The 19,310-nt window shown below is 35.3% G+C and overlaps 1 protein-coding gene across 1 annotated transcript; it reads right to left on the bottom strand.

The window, feature by feature from the left end:
* Positions 1–3,720: 3,720 nt before the first annotated feature.
* Positions 3,721–9,487, bottom strand: LOC141485856 (uncharacterized). The gene is made up of 2 exons (XM_074183406.1): positions 8,244–9,487; positions 3,721–3,784 (listed from the first exon to the last, which is right to left on the bottom strand). The coding sequence occupies exons 1-2, from the start codon at positions 9,485–9,487 to the stop codon at positions 3,721–3,723; spliced, it is 1,308 nt and encodes a 435-aa protein (XP_074039507.1).
* Positions 9,488–19,310: the final 9,823 nt, after the last annotated feature.

Here is a 19,310-nt window from a genome sequence, read left to right as displayed (position 1 = left end):
CAAAAGTCTTAGCTTCGCAACCTTGTTCGTCGTTGATATTTCAAAATTTGTGGCCATTCGATATTGTGGATCTTAAATTCTCCGAATATGGAAATTTCGGCACTGGAATCATTGATATGCAGAAAGTCAATGACTCTTTGCGAATAAAGAGGATAGTGCCCTATACTGTCGTGCTAAAGGAAGAAGGTCGTAACTGACAGTTTGATCATTTTGAGGTAATCGCATTTCAAGACTTATTTCAATGCCATCCACATTTCTGATAGGAAATTGATTATTCTCGGGGTGGAAGTACATATTGGTGGATGCTATTTTTTCAGTTGTATTTCGTTGTGATATTTTAAAAAAGTCAAAAATAAATGCAGATACGACTTTTCTTTATAAAAAAAATCGAAAAGTACAATACAAAATGTCGTAAACATAAATATATAGGGGATAAAATGGAACATAAATATTATATTATTGTCTTATTATTATATGCATATATGAATAAAAACTAGTGAGAGGATGCAATTTCGGTTATCATGGAGTTATTCATCATCAATAATACTACTCTCCTCCTCGTCGTCGTTCACTTCAGGAAAATTTTTCCAGAACTGTCGCCTGGCGATTGGTAGAATTGGTAACAGCTTTTGCAGACGAGTATACTTCCCTTTTTTTGATATTCCTCTTAGCTTTTTTGGGAGAGGGACAACTCAGATCACTTTTCATTTGATTAGCTTTCAGAAAGTTCAATGTGATGAAATCATCTGCAAAAGAATTTCGGTATTGTAAGGTCTTCTCACCCCTTTTTAGCTTCAAATGTACGATATCAGATATATATGGTCTAGGATTCGAATTTTTCAGCTTTGTTAAAGATGTGTGATCTGGCCAGTCGAAAAAGTTTTCAATACTTCTACTCATGTCGATCACTTTTGCTTTGGGATGAGCATTTTGTACACACTCTTTGAAGTCTTGCAAATCATAGATCTTTCTTTTTCTTTTCAATTGGGTCTCAACTGCATGATGAAAATAATCAGCCGACATGAAAGTGTGGCCTGGCTCGAAATATTTTATTTCCAGGTCATTTAAGTTAACCAAGTCACAGTTCACCACATAAATGAAAAAACAAAATAAGGCCCAATTTTTGTTTTGACCAGAACAATTATCAAGCCATAGAGTAATTTTTTTGCAATCACCCATTTCGGGAAAAAATGCATAAAACGTGGAAATTATATCTTCCTTTTTCCTACCAGTTATTCCCTCATGCCAAATACAAGCAATAGGATAACAAAATTATTTTGTTTGTTTGCTCTTTTGCCTACAGAAACAAACGATTCGTGAAAAGCAATAATTCGAGGCACGAATATGATTTCTTTATACATATCGCACTTTGGCAGCATAATAACCTGAAAGATTTTGACATGTTAAAATTTGATTAAAAAAATATATATTTCAAATACCTTCTGAAGGTCAGCAGAAAAACAAATATCCTGATTCTGAGGGTCTGAATCTGATGAGTATTCGATTCTAGACGAATCATATTTCTTTTTATGTTGCATGTAGGATTTGCATACATCACAACTTGTGTTGGGTTCCAGCAAATTTGAATGGCTTGAACTTTTCTGATGCATTAAAAAAGTTTCGCAAGCAAAACATTCCTCATGGCCCAGTTTACAGAAAGAAATATTTTTTTTGCCACCTCCCGTCTATAAAGTTCATATGAAATATGATGTTGGGTATAATCAGTACAGAATTTCTCATACATTAATTGTATTGTTATATCACTAGGCAAATATAACCATTTCGGTGCATGTTCTCGGAGATAATGCGAAATTGTTGGTTTGAATGATTCAATGTGGCTAATAATAATATGGGTATTGAATTTATGATGAGCCTCTCTCCTGCCACGACGCTAATTTTTTGGAATTATTTTTCCTATAGTTTTATGAACAACTAAATTCCTCAGAATTTGGAGAATTATCTCCAGATGTTCGTCTTTTCACAGGACTGTCAGTTATGTTGTGCATTATGAATACTCTCCCTTCAATATCGTTTGTTTGTCAAAATTGTTGGTTTATTTGGATTTGTCTGTTTTTACTGATTTTTTCTGAATTCTTTCGACAACTCTCCTTCAAAGCATGCTTTTGCCGTTTTCGTTTTCTGCTGTCATTCGCCTCTTCAGAGTCCCCATGTACCACTTCATTTTCAAAATTAATGTTTTCTTTATTTTGTTGAGAATTTATTTTTCTAATTTAATATTTTAGGTCAGCAAGAAGAATAGATTTATCACTCTCATAACCATCTGATGAATTTTCTGGAAGATAATCCTTGTCTTTCACCGAATCATCGCTATCAAATAATAACTCTCCATCGGTGGGTGTCATTCCCTCATCAATATGTTCCCTCATCTTTCTGTTCAAATAATGACACTTTTTTAGGATTTCATGAAGTCACACGTATAAACAACAATAAACTCCTACACATAACCTCAAAATGTGAGTGATGGATCAATTTTTCCTAGTGAATTACTAAGCAAAATTGTCGTATCTGCCAATGTACTCCAAGATTACTAAACGAAATTGTCGTTTCTGCCAATGTTATCGTAGATACGATAATTTTGCTTAGTAATGTCAGATACGACATTTTTGCATTGTGAAGTCAGTAATAATTTGTAGATACGACAAATTTCAAACTGAATTTGTGTCTTCAGCTGAATAGCTACGGTATCCAACATTTCTTAGAAGTTGCGTTGGTGGTTGCAGATGCCAAAAATAGCAATAACTCAATGTTGATGAAATTGCCAGTTACGTACGACCTTCTTCCTTAGCACGGCAGTATAATGTGTATCGCTTGGTTGTCGATACACGCAGCATTTGAGTTTAGTGATCTACTATAGTGTCATTTTAAACAACATAACTTCAAAGTTTTGGGGTTCCAACATTTCCTCTCGTTGACAGAGGAGATCGCTTCGGATAAAAAGAGATATTCCAAAGTTACGTTTGAATCGGGAGTGGATCATAGCCGGGATATAAAAAATTGATGGGGTTTATTGAAGCACTGACATTGGTTTCTGTGAGTGAGTGCAGATGTTGGTGAACTGATTTTATATCTGAGTTGAGTCCTCTGATGTTGCAGAAATTGATTTTGAAGTTGCTTGTGGGCCTCTTAGTAACTGCAGTTTCTGAGAGGTCCATGCTATTTCGCTGTGGTCTGATGTTAGAAAGACCCTGCTGACTGTCAGAAATAGTGGTTTTTGAATAACTTCTGCAGCATGATTCCCTCAAATCAGCCCTCACCTGGATATCCGTTAGGGGAGTTATTTTACCTCCTGAGTATTTTGACCCTAGGAGCGCTGTCATGGTGTCTAAAAGTGTTTTCGCCAGAAAGATTAATGCTGACCAGCACAGTTTATATTAAATTTTCCTCCGAGAGTAAACGTATTTTTGTATTGAATTGAAAATGCAATAAGAGAGAATAGAACAAATATGACTCAGTTCGTGTCTATTTTCACGAAAATCCAATGAAATTATTCATTCCTCGCGAAACCGCAACACAAAATCAAATCGTGACTTGTTAACGAAGCGAAAAAGTTTGACGGGCAGGTGTCAGGCGATATCATGTTTTATTCAAGTCGTGCAAAATGTACACTACTTTATATCACTTTTCTGCATCTACTCAGAGCTTCGAGGATTTTGTGGGATCGGTTTGAAAACAGGATAATCCTATACAGGGTAGGTTTTTTCAAGTTCTTGAATTATTAGTAACGAATTCCTCATTTGAGGAGTTTAATATTCCACCTTTTTCTCTGTCATAATACAAAACAAATGTGGAGAAATAAGAAAATAGTAGATTCTATAAAAAAAAACTCTTTACAAAAATATGTTGATTATACACAGATATATCTTTCAAAGCAATTGTCAGTCAGCTAGGAGAAACGTAGAAATGCTCTTCTAGAAACTTCGTTGTTATCACGCTAATCATCTTTCAAAAAATTATTCTCTACTTCAGTTTTTAACATGACACCCTCAAAAAATATACACCCTATTATTTGAGTCTCCACGTCATTGTTGATATTGTCGAAATGTTGATCAAAATTTTCGCTCAAATAAATAATAATCTCATCAGCAATAAAAAACCTTCGGATGTACAAGAAATTCCGTTATCCACAATTAATCGAACATCATCTTATGTACTTCACTATGGTTGACACAGATTGAAATAGAGTTTAAATAGAATTTTTGACATTGACCTCTAACGACTATGTTGATTTGTTGCTTATGTATGGAAAATTTCGGAGAAATTCTCACAATTCAGCTTGATTATATTATGAGCGTTTTCCTTATCGTCATCTACCATCACATGTAACTTTTCGTAGAGTAGAAAAAATAATCTAGATTAGCATCAGCCAGAAGGGAAGAACATGAAATTATTATGCTAGATAAATCCACTTGTTTTACTCTGAGTGTTAGCAGAACTTACGGTTAGTAAGGGAAAATTTAATGAAATAAGAAAAAAATTATGTTAAATTATTAAAAAAAGATAATACATATATGGATAATGTACTTGAAACTGAAAAATTATTCGGAAGGCCCTAGGTAGAAGTCATCACACCACTCTCCTCAGCAATCTGCTGTATTGAACACATAAACAAATAATAAAATCGTTGGGCTTAGCGTAACCTGAGTAAATACTATACACAACGATTTTATTATTTTCTCATCTGATCAATACCGTAGATTCCTAAGGAGAATGGTGTGATGACTACTACCTAGGAACTTCCGAATAATTTTTAGTACATTACATCATTATTATCATTTATTTTTCCAATAAAACCGTTCAACATCATTTTTTTTACTTACTTTATTTTCAAGTTTTTGGTTTCTTATTTTGTTACTCAATTCTTCTCATTCTGTTTAGTTTGTTTAGTGCCTCAGTATTACAAGGTAGGTAATATATTAATCGCTATTTTGTGGCTGCGGCAATTTTGAATTTGTATCTTCTTCAAAGTGTACTACTATTCTACTAGTCATGTCGTGTTATTAGATACCCATTTTGAGGTGGTTGTGAAACAACATGCAATCCGCCATTTTGTAGCTGCGGTCATCTTGGATTTACAATGTTACAGAATTTATTAAATTGTATTGTCATCGAAACTAAATGTGTGTACCAAATTTCAGATCAATCTGTCAACCGGAAGGGGGTCAATCTTCAATCACTAAATTTGACCCAAACGAATAAACGAACAAACAGAGCAACCTAAATGAAACCATTTAAAAAAACAGGTATCACGCTTGGAACTTCATTTGTCGCACATTTCGGCTCTGAGTAATGTTTCATGATGATCGATATATCCTAATGATGCTGGAGTAATGAAAGCTGATTTCAGAATAATGGTGTCGTCAACACACATAACGCACCTTACTAGTCTAATTACATTGGATAGCCGAATCTCCAAACAAAATGGAGGGTGAACGTGTGATATGAACTTTACAATGGATACGTCATTGGGAAATATTTTTACACTGGTAATTTAACAGGACTACGACATCAAGATTTCCTGCTGAAAACCTGCTTGAACTATTAGAACATAACCCACTATGATGATATGGCAACAATATGGTCTCCTCCCTACAATTTGTACATGATTACCCAACATTTCAATGATACATATGATCAGTGATGGAGGATCTCAATAATCGAATCTGCCGTGTATTCCATACCGACTCACCAGCCATGATTACAATTGTTTACACTAGGGAACTCGTGCGAGACGATCGATGTGAAGTTAAGTTGAGTTTGTGAAATATTCTCTATTTCATGGAGGAAAATAACATTTTTGGGATATTTGGTTGAAAATAACAAATTGGAGTATTTCACTAGTTCGGACTTCCATTGTCTACTATATAAAATGATTTGAAATCCCTGAAACAACTAAAAAAGAATAATTAAAAATGAATAGCTGGAAATAACAATTATATTTATCAAAAGAACCTGAAATGAAATAATAGTGAAAAAAAATACAAGTAAAAATAGAACAAAAAAAATAAAAATGAAGAAATGAAAAAAGAAAATGAAAATAAAAAGTTGTGAGATTCCAAGTCACGTTAGTTTACGTTTCGATTGTTAATATCTACAATCGTCTTCGGGTGATGACTGGACTGATTCCTCCGAGAGATGACTATTTATAGGTCGTTCGAGTACTTTCACTTATCCCCGCTTTCCATTTTCCGCTTCACTGGTTCCGTGGGAGATGACCGTTTTGATGGGAGTTGGCCATTTTTCGCTTGATGGTGGGTTTCCATATGTTGTGTATTTCTACGCTGGCTTGGCTGAATACGTTGTTGGACAACATGTATGCGGCTTCCTTGAATTTTCTCCTAAACCAATGTTCCTCTCTGTGCAAGATCTCAGCTTGGGACCAGTCGATGTTGTGTTGATGGGTCCAAACATGGTCTGCTATTCCTGATTTGCTGGTTTCCCCTCGCTGTGTGTGTTTCTTGTGCTCGGCAATGCGAACATTCAATGGCCTCTTAGTTTCACCAATATAGGATTTTCCGCACTCACAGGGTATCCGGTAAATGCAATTCTTGGAATCGAGTCCGCGTTTGGTGGCCTGGTTTTCGTGAGGCTGCTACGGATAGTGTTACCGGATCTGAAGCAGGTTCTGATGTTGTACTTGGAACCAATTCTTCTTATCCTCTCCGATAATCCGCTGATGTAGGGAAGTGCAAGCACTGGTTGTGACGGCTTCTCTTCCTTGCGAGGCTCCTATTGTCTTTTAGCCAAAGTCTTTTCTACCATCGCTTTGGAGTAGCCATTCCGTTGAAGATCATTTTTGATAATGTCTAGTTCCTTCTCGAGACCTTCCTTCGTATTACAGAGCCCAAAAGCACGGTCTGATAGAGTCTTGATGATTCCTCTTTTAGTCGATTGATGGTGGTTGGATTTGTGGTTCAGATACTGCCCCGTATGAGTGGGTTTTCGTTTTCGGATCGCATAAAAGGACAAACAAGAGGTTGACATGTTCAGTTTGAGTAGAGCCTTGATGATGATAGCACGACCAGCTGTCGAAAGCTGGTCATAATCAGTATATATATATATATATATATATATATATATATATATATATATATATATATATATATATATATATATATATATATATATATATATATATATATATATATGATGAGCTGTTTTCTCGGGTTTCGCTCCGTGTTCCGTGTATTTTCTCCCCATAAGGATTATTTTCACAACGGCAAAGTCTCATTTGCCATCTTCTGGTGATGTCTGGTTTTTTCAACTAGACTGATTAATTCGAACTCTGTGTCTCAATTTATAGGGATGGATGTTTCCCTTTACCTGCGTTGCTGCCACTACCTGTGTTTGCTCGACTACCTGTTTTGCTCGACTACCATGTTGATGGTAATCTTTGCGCATCATCCCTCTTGTTCATATTATTAGGTCGTTTTTCAATTTCGATTGCCTCTCTGATTGTTCGTGAGTAAAAGTTTTCGTTGCTTGCTAGTATTTTTGTGTTGTCGAAATTGATGTTATGTCCTGTTTGAAGTACGTGTTGGAAGAGAGAAGACGTGGTGACTTTTCCCTTCACTACTAGTTTGTGTTCATCTTTGCGAATGTTGATTCGTCTGTTGGTCTGGCCGATGTAAGTCCTGTCACAATCATGGCATGGTACTTCATACACTCCTTGTGATTCCAGTGGTATCTGATCCTTGGGATTACGAAGCATGGACCTTATTGTTCGTTCTGGTACGAACGAAGTTGATATGTTATGTCGGTGAAGAATTCTGCTGATTTTATCTGTTGTTCCTGCAATATATGGTAGTGTGGTTGTTATGACCGGTGTATCTCGAGTTTTTTGTTGTTTCCGTGTGGTCTTGGCAGCCGCTTTTATACTTCTTTCTGAGTAGTTATTCATTTGTAGCGTTGTTTCGATGGTGTTCAACTCTTGTTGTCTGTGAACGTTGTCTGCCAGCCTCCTCGAACGTGTAATGAGTGTTTTTGCCACCGCGTGAATTTGTTTTGGGTGGTGGTGTGAATTTGCGTTTAGGTACCTGTTCGTGTGTGTTGGCTTTCGATATACCGTGTGACCTAATGTTCCGACATCGAGAAATGCGAGCTGGTTGCCTTCTTCAACTTCTTTCGTGAATTTAATGCGTGGATGGATTTCATTCAAATGATTAAAAAACCTGGAAAGTTCCTGGTGACCATGAGACCAAATCACGAAGATGTCATCGACATACCTCAGCCAGAGTTTAGGTTTCAAGGGTGACGTTGCTATTGCTTCGGTTTCGATTTCTTCCATAAAGAGATTGGCAACAACGGGTGATAGTGGCGAGCCCATTGGTGCCCCTTCAATTTGTCTGTATCGTTGGTCGTTATAGATGAAGTAAGTGTTTTTGATGCAATGTTCCGCCAATGTGATGATATGCTCTTCCGGTTTGTATTTCTTTTTGATTATTTCTAGTGCCTCTCCGGTGGGTACCTGGGTAAATAACGGGGTTACATCAAAGCTGACAAGGATGTCGTCCGGACTAACGGTTTGTGTTTTCAATATGTCTATGAGGTGGTCGGCATTGCGCACATATGAATCGACCTTTTCCGCATGTGGTTGAAGTACATGAGCAACGTGTTTCGCTAATTGATGCACTGGTGAACCTACCGAGCTCACGATTGGCCTGAGTGGTGCCCCTTCCTTGTGGACTTTGGGGAGTCCATAAAGTTTAGGGCACTTGGATGATTTCTCTCTTGGAATCAGATGTCTTTTGATTTCGTCGTCGATAGGAGAATTATTGATGGCAGTTTTTGTGGTTTTCTCTAGATAGGTAGTTGGATCTCTAACTATTTTCTTGTAGGCTGGATCCTCTAGTAGTTTCATCATTTTGGATTCATAATCTATGGTGTTTAACACTACTGTTGCATTGCCTTTGTCTGCTGGTAGGATGATGATATCCTCATTCTCTCGTAGATTTTTCAGTGCTTGGTATTCCTTATGGGGTATATTTCTGGTCGGCGGTTTTGCATTTTTGAGTACGTGTGCAATGTCCTGTCTAATTGACTCTTGCGTCTCCTTGTCGTCTATTCTATTCAGGGCTGATTCTACATTGCTAATTATATTTTCAACCGGTATGCGGCCTGGTGCGACCGCGAAGTTGAAACCTTTAGCTAGCGCCTCAGTGGATGCCTCATCTAGGTGCTGGCTCGAATAGTTGTAAACCACTCTGGTGGCCTCAATCCTTGGTATGTTGTTTTTCCTTGTTTGTGTCAGACTGAGACGGTTGAACTTGTCCTTCTGTTTCTCTGTTGTGATATCGAAGTCATTTTCCGCTCGAAATTCCGCTAGTGTGTCAATCTTATCCCATATTAGTGGATGAATTATGTTGCTTAAAGTTGTGTGCAGTCTAAGCCGGTGTGTGTCTGTTTCGTTTAGTTGTCTTCTGGCGTCATGGATGTTGGCTCGTAAGAGTGCAAAACTTGTTCTTCTCATGATGTTTTCTGTGGCCTGGGTCTTGAGGTGATAATTTATTTTTACGCAGTTTGGAATGATTTTTACACGTTCATTACACGTTCGAGGAGGCTGGCAGACAACGATCACAGACAACAAGAGTTGAACACCATCGAAACAACGCTACAAATGAATAACTACTCAGAAAGAAGTATAAAAGCGGCTGCCAAGACCACACGGAAACAACAAAAAACTCGAGATACACCGGTCATAACAACCACACTACCATATATTGCAGGAACAACAGATAAAATCAGCAGAATTCTTCACCGACATAACATATCAACTTCGTTCGTACCAGAACGAACAATAAGGTCCATGCTTCGTAATCCCAAGGATCAGATACTACTGGCATCACAAGGAGTGTATGAAGTACCATGCCATGATTGTGACAGGACTTACATCGGCCAGACCAACAGACGAATCAACATTCGCAAAGATGAACACAAACTAGCAGTGAAGGGAAAAGTCACCACGTCTTCTCTCTTCCAACACGTACTTCAAACAGGACATAACATCAATTTCGACAACACAAAAATGCTAGCAAGCAACGAAAACTTTTACTCACGAACAATCAGAGAGGCAATCGAAATTGAAAAACGATTAATATATAGTGCTATATAATTTGTGCAAAAGTTTGAATGGTTTTTCAGATTGAAATATATATATATATATATATATATATATATATATATATATATATATATATATATAAGATAAATAGATTAGTACTTTTTGATCAATACCATATTGATTTCAATTTAAGAGCCACCGGTATACAGCTGTTTCAGCCTATTGGGCATCGTCAGTACCGGGCAGGCGGTACTTTCGTACTTTCTTGGTTTTTTCTCATTTTGTCTTCAATCGAGGACCGCCTGCCCAGTACTGACGATGCCCAATAGGCTGAAACAGCTGTATACCGGTGGCTCTTAAATTGAAATTAATATGGGAATGATCAAAACGTATTATTCTATTTATCTTTTGATTTTCATGGAATTATTTTCCATTCCGGGTGTACATCCGTTGTGTACTATTTACTGTTTCGCTTCGAGAGGTGTAACTCGTCTTGATAATGCCATCTGAGATGATGGCGAAACGTCGACTATCGAATATTACACAACGGATGAACACCCGGAAACCGGAAAAACAACACATCATATATATATATATATATATATATATATATATATATATATATATATATATATATATATATATAAGCCGAAACCGGTCGTAACGAATAAATAAACACAGTAGAAATTAGACAAAAGGATTTTCTTTATTCTATATTCAACATGAATTTCTACATAATAAATAAGTCATCAATCGAACGACTATATATTACTTATGAAGAAATTTAATAGTAACATTGTATGATATTGAGCAAACTCTGTATGACAATATTTCTACACCCACAGAAAGCATCATGCCATACATAAAAGGTCCATTGCACATTTCCACGTGGCGAAATATTTCACTTTTAGATGAACGAGCTTCACGTATGAGGGTCGTGTTACGATCCTGTCTCTTACAGATATGCTGCCAGAAGCACCACATTCACGCGTCACTTGCTTAACGCCACGTCACTGGGGACAACTACTACAGATCGTAGGCGAAAGAGAAAATCGGAAAATCGAAGTTGCTTGTAAATGCAATAAAGTAAGACGAAAGGATTCACTTTCTTACAAGGTTTGTAGATTTCAGATATGAACGTTAAGAAATCAAACAAAAACTATTCTGAAAACTATCTTTTGAATTTCATGGAATTATTTCCCAGCAGCTCGACTGCATTAACCTTTCTTGATTTTATATTTTTCCTACAAACATGTGGATTCGTTCACCGATGACATTCCAGAAGAGCTGCCAATGTAGTTGTCAGTTGATTGGTCAAACCACCAACGCCGACATAAAAACTTGTCAAGTTAACTTGGGTGTCACATCTATAGGTGGTTCCACTTATGTCTCGCTTATTTTTACGCAGTTATTTTTATCAAGTACTGTTCTTGATTTTTCACATTTCTTCATTCGAGGACCGCCTGCGCGGTAATGACGATGCACAATAGGCTGAAACAGTTGTCTAATGGTGGCTCTCAAATGAAATCCAATTGGTAATGATCAGAATAGTACTCATATTATTTTTTTGGATTTCATGAAATTATTTTCCAGCAGCTCGACTGCATTAACCATTTTTGTATTTTCATCATTTCTTGAAACATGTTGATTCGTTTTTCGATGACATTCCAGGAAAGCTTCCCAAATTTTTGCTAATGCAGTTATCAGTTGATTGGTTAATCCACCAACGCCGACATAAAAACTTGGCAAGCTTGGCAAGATGGGCAACACCTGGTTATCGAAAATGAAAAACATCACATATGCTACAGGAGCCAACCGCACATTTCTGGTTTCAGTTAGGAGTGATAGGTCCTCTTACAGAGCGAAAATTCAAAAATATTGCGTTGTCTTTTCACACAAAATACAAAAACTATTTCAAAATATGTCCGAATACATTTCCGTCAATTTCCAACCATTCATCAATTCACTTCATCAAATTGTTATTTACAGCACGACAGATTTCTTCGGCATCTAGGGGATTGGATGAAATATTCTTTTTATCATGAAGAAACGAGAATTGAACTTTTCTATGTTTTTTACTACTTTTATAAAAGTGGTAAAAATCTTCATTATGATTTCTTACCACGTGATAACGGCTACATTCATCAATTTATTGAAAGAAGCAAGTACTCTTTATATCGTTCGTACTATTTCGTTTAATACGATTGGAATGCTATGAAAACAAATGAAAGTAGTTGTTGATTTATTGATGTTGTCATTTGTAAAGTTTATTTTATGAATTCGTGAGCCAAATACTGATCTATGGTGAAGATTTTGACTCTCTACTTTTTCATCTTTTATACACAAAAATTTGGGAATCTTTTAAAGAAAGGAAGCAGGTAATTTTGAAATACACTTTTCACAAAGATGTGTAGATCATGCAAATGAGTAACTATCAAACACAAATTGGAAAAAAAACTCTCTGGAAACAACTACCTCTATATGAACTTTGAATTATACGAAAACACTTTTTTCTATCCAGCTTGCACTCCAAACATTCGTTATAGAATTGAATCAGGTATTATTCACAGGATTGCTACACAATATGGTTAGTACGCACGATGTTGTTTTTTCGAAAAAAACAGTTTTAGCCATATTTTCCATTTATGCTTATATTCTCATCATAACGCCCCAACTTCCCCATGACTCTCAAAAACTATGTACTACAATCTAATAATCAAAATTGGCAATTACTTGTCAAAATACGCGAGGATTCTCTCGTCCACCCCCGCTTGTAGATCAAGTTGGGTAACAATCCGGCCACCCTCGTTTGTTTTTTCTAGCATAGCCTAAGTTGATTAGTTACCAAAAGTCATCGACGTGCTGTTTCCCTCTTCAAAATTGAGAATTAGTGGTAGAATCACAGCCAGTCATTATTTTGTAGGGGTTTATTAGTATATTTGTCGAGGGTGACATATTATTCCACATGACTGGGTGCGAGAAATTTTATGAAGATATTAATGAATGTTCTGATGGGTTTATTCAACAGAGGGTCGAGATGTGTTGCTAGAAAAGTTTCTTTCATTTCATTATTTCTCTTGATTATTTCGAAATTACCTGTAATCTAAATTATATTTTGAAATTTCCTTTACGTATATACTTCTATAAAACGATTCTAATCAAGTTTTAAGATAATCATATACAGGCCGTTTCTTTTAACATGTGGTAACATTGCTATATTCTAAACCGTAACAGATATGAAGACGATTAAATGGGAAAAAAGTAACTGTCATCGAAAACAATACAATGGTCGAATAAAATTTACGGGGACTCTCGCCCTTCTCGAGTTATAAGGGGAATACCAAAAATGCTGTTTTTCGTTTTTTTCGAATGGACTTGTTATTTCGGAGAATATAAAAAATGGAAAAGGAAAATGTTATTGTATTCCAAGTGTACTATGACGAAGTAATAATAAATATTCGATAATGGCTACCATCAACATTTTTTTAAATACGGCCTGTCTTTTTTATTACAGATATTGATCAAGCGATAAATTCACAATCCAAGGGTATATCACACCTGATATTTTTATAGCGTTTCATTTGAAATAACCACCCTCATCAGTGACAACAATCAAACAGAAAAACAATTTACTTTATCATGAACTTTTAGAAAAATTGAAACCAATACGGAAAATCCAAACTACATGGCAATCTACATTAAATGCTCAAATTGACGACCTCTTTGATGAATGCACATAAAGTGTCGATCCAGATAATTTCTGTGGCAATTTTCTAGCATAATAGGTGTAATATTAATAAATGCATCTCTCATTATTTTTTTGAGATGGTCGATATCTGAACTTGTCTGTATCCTTTATCTATCCCCTGACAAAAAAAATCTGAAGGGTGTGATCTGGGGATCGATTTGACCAGTTAATTGGTCCATTTTTTCCAATCCATTTTCTTGGGAATATTGCATCTAAATGTTCCTTTACTATTGCTGCATTATGGGGAGGAGCGCCGTTCTGTATTTCATGGCGGATATTCGGTGCCAATTCATCTGAAGCCATCGAATTCATTGAATAAAAAAATGAAGGTACATTCCACTATTCAATTGATCATCGTAAAAGAAAGGGCCAAGGATATTTGTTCCCATAATTCCCAATCAAACATTTATTCCGAACCTTGCTTGGAAATTAGTTTCCCTATGTGAATATCCACTTGTTTTATTCTACCTATAATGAATATTCCTGTTAAACCAACCATTGTTGGTGAATTTTGATTCGTCTGTCCATATTATTTTTTTACAAACATTTCCAACTTCCCTATTTCTACGTGTCATCCACTTCGCAAATCATACTATCCTTCCGTAATCCCTTTAATTGAAGTGATGAACTCTGCATATCCTGTAGAATTTATATTTGTTCTTTTTCAAAATAGTTCTGGTGGATTCCCATTTCATGGGCAATTTCTCTTAAAGAACAATCTTGATTAGCATAATTTTTGTAACTGTCCAATCCTAAATAAAAAAAGATGTTTCACTATGTAGATTTTTATATGGTAATATTTTCTTACCCATAATATTTATTTGATTCCTCACACTGTCAAATGCACCATAATCACTTAAATTTCTTTCTAATCGTCTAAACATTTGGATGTTCGAAAAACGACGATTCAGGTATAACTCAACATACATATTCCTTGCCAAAAGAGGATTTCTATTCGATTTTGCATAACCAAATAGCATGTCAGTCCTTTCATCATTTGCATACATCTTTGTTATATTCATAAACGTCTTACATTTCTCAACAAATATCAACAACGCATTCATTTTTCCTGTCATAGAAATCCAGCAAAGCCTAAGAGTTTGAGATGGTAAATGAATTGAGATGCTATTTGATCATAACAAACTATAAAACAATCGAATTTTGACCAAAAACTGATGGTTTTGGTTACTTCCAGGATTGATTAGGGAGAAATAATCCTTGAGAGAAGGATTACGGCAATACAAAAATTTCCAAAACCAAAAAGTATGAATTTTCATTGTGTTAGGGTACCTATCTGTCAAATTTATTGGGTTGTCTGAATTATATTTCGAATAAATCGAAATAATTTACAAAAGAAGTAACGACAGAATCGTAATTTAAAATTGTTGTCACTGATGATGATAGTTATTTCAAATGAAACGTTACAAAAATATCAAATGTGATATACCCTTGGATTGTAATTCAATTGCTCTATCAATATCTGTTATAAAAAAGGCAGGTCCGTATTTAAAAAAAAGTTGATATTGGCCATGTTGACACGAAACGTTTAATCGAATATTCATTATTACATCGTCATAGTACACTTCGAATACAATAACATTTTTGTTTTCCATTTTTTGATATTCTCCGAAATAATAATTCCATTGAAAAAAAGGGAAAATAGCATTTTTGTTTTCCTCGTATAACTCGAGAAGGGCGAGAGTCCCTGTAAATGTATTTCGACCATTGTATTATTTCCGATGACAGTTACCTTTTTTCCCATTTAATCGTCTTCGTATCTGTTACGGTTTAGAATATAGCAATGTAACCACATGATAAAAAAAACTGCCTGTATACCGAGTGCCGAAAATTTAATTGCACACTATTGCCATCTCGGTTACGGTAGAAAAATGATGTTGGTTAAATTAGACGGAATGAGATGCATTTGACTTTCTCGAAATTTCTGAGTTGAATAATGAACTTTTAAAATTTTTTCAGGCACAATTGATTTTTGAATATTTATAACAGGCTTCAAGTTCATTTTTCACTTCGTAATAACAAATTAAGTACTTACCTAGATATTGAATTTCAGATACAATCAACTTAGTTATGATGAATATAATGTGGATGACCCTGAGTAAATGAAACGTCAAATGAAATTTAAATTGGGTTACTTTCGTAGCCTTCAATGAATTCAGTCAAAAACATTCACATATTTTTTCATATATTGTGAAATAAAAATAGATACCAGAGCAGAAAAAGTGAAATCTATAAATGCAATTCGTTTAGTCATGTATACATTCAAGAAAAAATTAATTTAAGTTGATCGATAAAATGGTACAGGGTTTTTGGAAACGCTGGAGGATGGAATATTTGACGAGTCTACAAATGCGTTCGAAATGGACTAAAGATATTCCTAATATAACTGTGGGTTCAGTTGTTATCCTGAAAACTGATAACGCTCCATCCACCCTTACATTGGCCCTAAGCCGTGATTTCAGACTTACATCCAGGAAAGGATGGCAGGGTGCGGAATGCCACTTTAAAAACCACCAAAGGAAAATTTAAACGTCCTGTTGTAAAGATATGTCCTTTGTCCACCCAAAAGGGGGGCCAAAGGACATATCTGGGCTGGGTGATAGGGGTAAGTGAAAAATTTAAAATTTTAGGCTGGGAGAAAAAAAAAAGTGATTTCGACGCTCTGTATGTTAAAGTGAGGTTGAGAAAAATAGTAATCGCTCTTTTTGTAGTTCATTTTCCTCCGAAATCAGCTGTTGAAAATTACAAATGATTTTTGATTTTTATGAACAAATGGTCGATGATAACAGAAATGTGTACGTCGCTGGTGACTTCAACCTACCAAATTTGACATCCCAGTTAACGGTGCGAACAAGCTTGGATGACAGACATTTGACTTTTTTATAATTCACGGACTTAAATGCTTTGGAACAAATGAATGAAGTTCTCAATAATAATAATCGAAAACTTGATCTCGTGCTAACAGCTAATGAAAATTGTGAATTTCTAAAAGTATCTAGATCTGACTTTCCATTGATAGAAGAGAATGCAAACCACCCTGCATTATTAATTGATATTGAACAAGAAAATAGTAAATGTAATAGGGAGAATACCTACTTTGGAACAGAAACTGTATATAATTTTCTTACAGCTTTCGTATAAAATCAGAGATATTGACTGGACCGCATTGTTTGAGATAGAAAATGTTAATGACGCGGTGAATTTTTTCTATAGTAAAATATATGACGTTCTCAATGAATTAGTACCTCGAGTGAAAAATAAAAAAAGAAAGTTTCCTGTTTGGTTTACCTATAAAGTAAAAAAAAAGTTTGAAATGGAAAAATGAACTGAGAAAATTGAAAAATCTATCCAACTATTTATATGCAGCTATATGTTGAGGAAGACGAACATTGAAAAAACTAATTGATACGTGCTATAAAGAATACATAAAAAATATAGAAAATGCCATTGATAATGATTCAAAACACTTCTGGTCATATACGAAAAGCAACAAAAAAACTAATAATTCTTCCCTCATATTCAAGCTACAGGGCTCCCGAGTGAAGGAAAGTGAGTCTGCAGATTCTTTTGGCAAATATTTTCAATTTGTCTACAGTAATGACCAGGCGACTTACAGCATCAACTTTGCAGGTGATATTGAAACCCGTCTCACAATCGATGAAGTAACCGACAGCGATTACTTTGAAGCTTTAAAGAAACTCAAGGCAAAAAAATCTGCAGGAAGTGATAAAATACCACCCTATATTATTAAAGGATGTGGAGTATGGCTAAAGCAACCTCTTATTTATATCTATAATTCATCAATAAAATCAAATACATTTCCAGACTTATGGAAGGAAGCATTAGTGACACGTATCCATAAGTCTGGCAGGGTTTCTGATATTGAAAACTATAGGCCAATAGGAGTGCTGTGTGCTATTGCGAAACTGTTTGAACAGATCATCTATATGAAAGTGTTAAGGGGTTTTGGCGAAAACATTTGTGATGAACAGCACGGATTTGTTCCAAAAAAGTCGACGTCTACAAATCTACTAACTTTCACCCATCATGTTCTCAATCATCTAGATAACAATAAACAGGTTGATGTTAATACTACAGATTTTCAAAAAGCATTTGATAAAGTTAATCATGATTTGATACTGGAAAAGTTACATAGAAATGGTGCTGATACCCAAGCACTCAAATTGCTGGCATCGTATTTGAATAATCGACACTTCAGAGTCAAATATGAAGGTAATTGTACAGGGAAATTTTGCGCAAACTCTGGAGTTCCTCAAGGATCAAAATTGAATGTCTGCAGCCGTTTGTAGTAATCGGAATATTGTTGATAGGTAGCAACGGAATTGTTAGATTTTTTATTACTTGATAGATCCAGTGAAGTATGCTATGCTTTTATTTCGGCTACGTTGATAATTTTAAAATCACCAACAAAACGAAACAAAGCTCCCTATCAAAAATTCATAAAAGGACAAAATATCCTTAGAATGGTCCAAGGAATAGTCCCTTAATTTCTTCCGCACGTTTAATGAACACCCTGTATATTAAATATTGGTAGATGAGTGAATTTTCATATTACTTTCTTTAGAAAGTTTATTGAAGTTTTGGTAGTGTTGATTTCTATATAAAATTTATTGATAGCATTCTGTAGTCAAACCAGTCTTTCTGGAGAGATCATTCATATCTGGAGAAAACAGGATTGATATAGAAACGAAGCCTAGTTTATGCAAAAATAGTTATTAACTAATACAGTGCATTTCTTTAATGCCCCCCCCTTTATTTTTGGAATAGATCAACTAAAAAAATTTAAATTCAGGATAATGAAATTAATGCATGAATACTTTATTTTAAAGTGATATTGACAGATGAAACTTTCAAGATGGCGACTGGGCGCCATCTGGGGAAAAATTTAAAGGAAAGGGGGGTCTTGTGACACATCATTTTGAAGCTCTTGTCGAATACTTCATAATCCTAGAATATACAGTCAATATCTTCACCTACTACAAAATGGGGGAACATTTAATAATTTCCTAATGACAAACACATTAATATCGATATTTCTAGAAATATTCTTTTTTATCTGCCATATGGCAATTCCAACAAACGATAGTTATTTTTTTGTTTATAAAAACGTCAAAAAATATCAGTACGACCATGAACATCATTGTTCAGTTAGAATATTCTCATTTAGTTTTCGGTTTTACTAGTAGAAAGGGACCATGTCAAAAATCTCTAAAATGGTCAATTCTCGTCCATTGGAAGAAACAATTGAAGGGATTTTCATTTACGGTGAGACGCGTATCTATGACGAGACCAAAAAAATTTTTCAATGAACGTTTTCCGAATCGTCCTATCTGCAGAAAATATTCGAGGGAACTTGAATTCAAATTCACAATTACCGGTAGTGTACATAACAAAAAGCCCCCAGGTCATCCGTCCATTCCAGAAGAACAGAAAGTGCAAATAATT

Source organism: Leptinotarsa decemlineata, unplaced genomic scaffold (assembly GCF_025532065.1).
Source record: "Leptinotarsa decemlineata unplaced genomic scaffold, Ldec_3_MD MMD2_tig00026340_RagTag_RagTag, whole genome shotgun sequence".
Taxonomy (NCBI): domain Eukaryota; kingdom Metazoa; phylum Arthropoda; class Insecta; order Coleoptera; family Chrysomelidae; genus Leptinotarsa; species Leptinotarsa decemlineata.
This window is presented reverse-complemented; position numbering and strand designations above follow the sequence as displayed.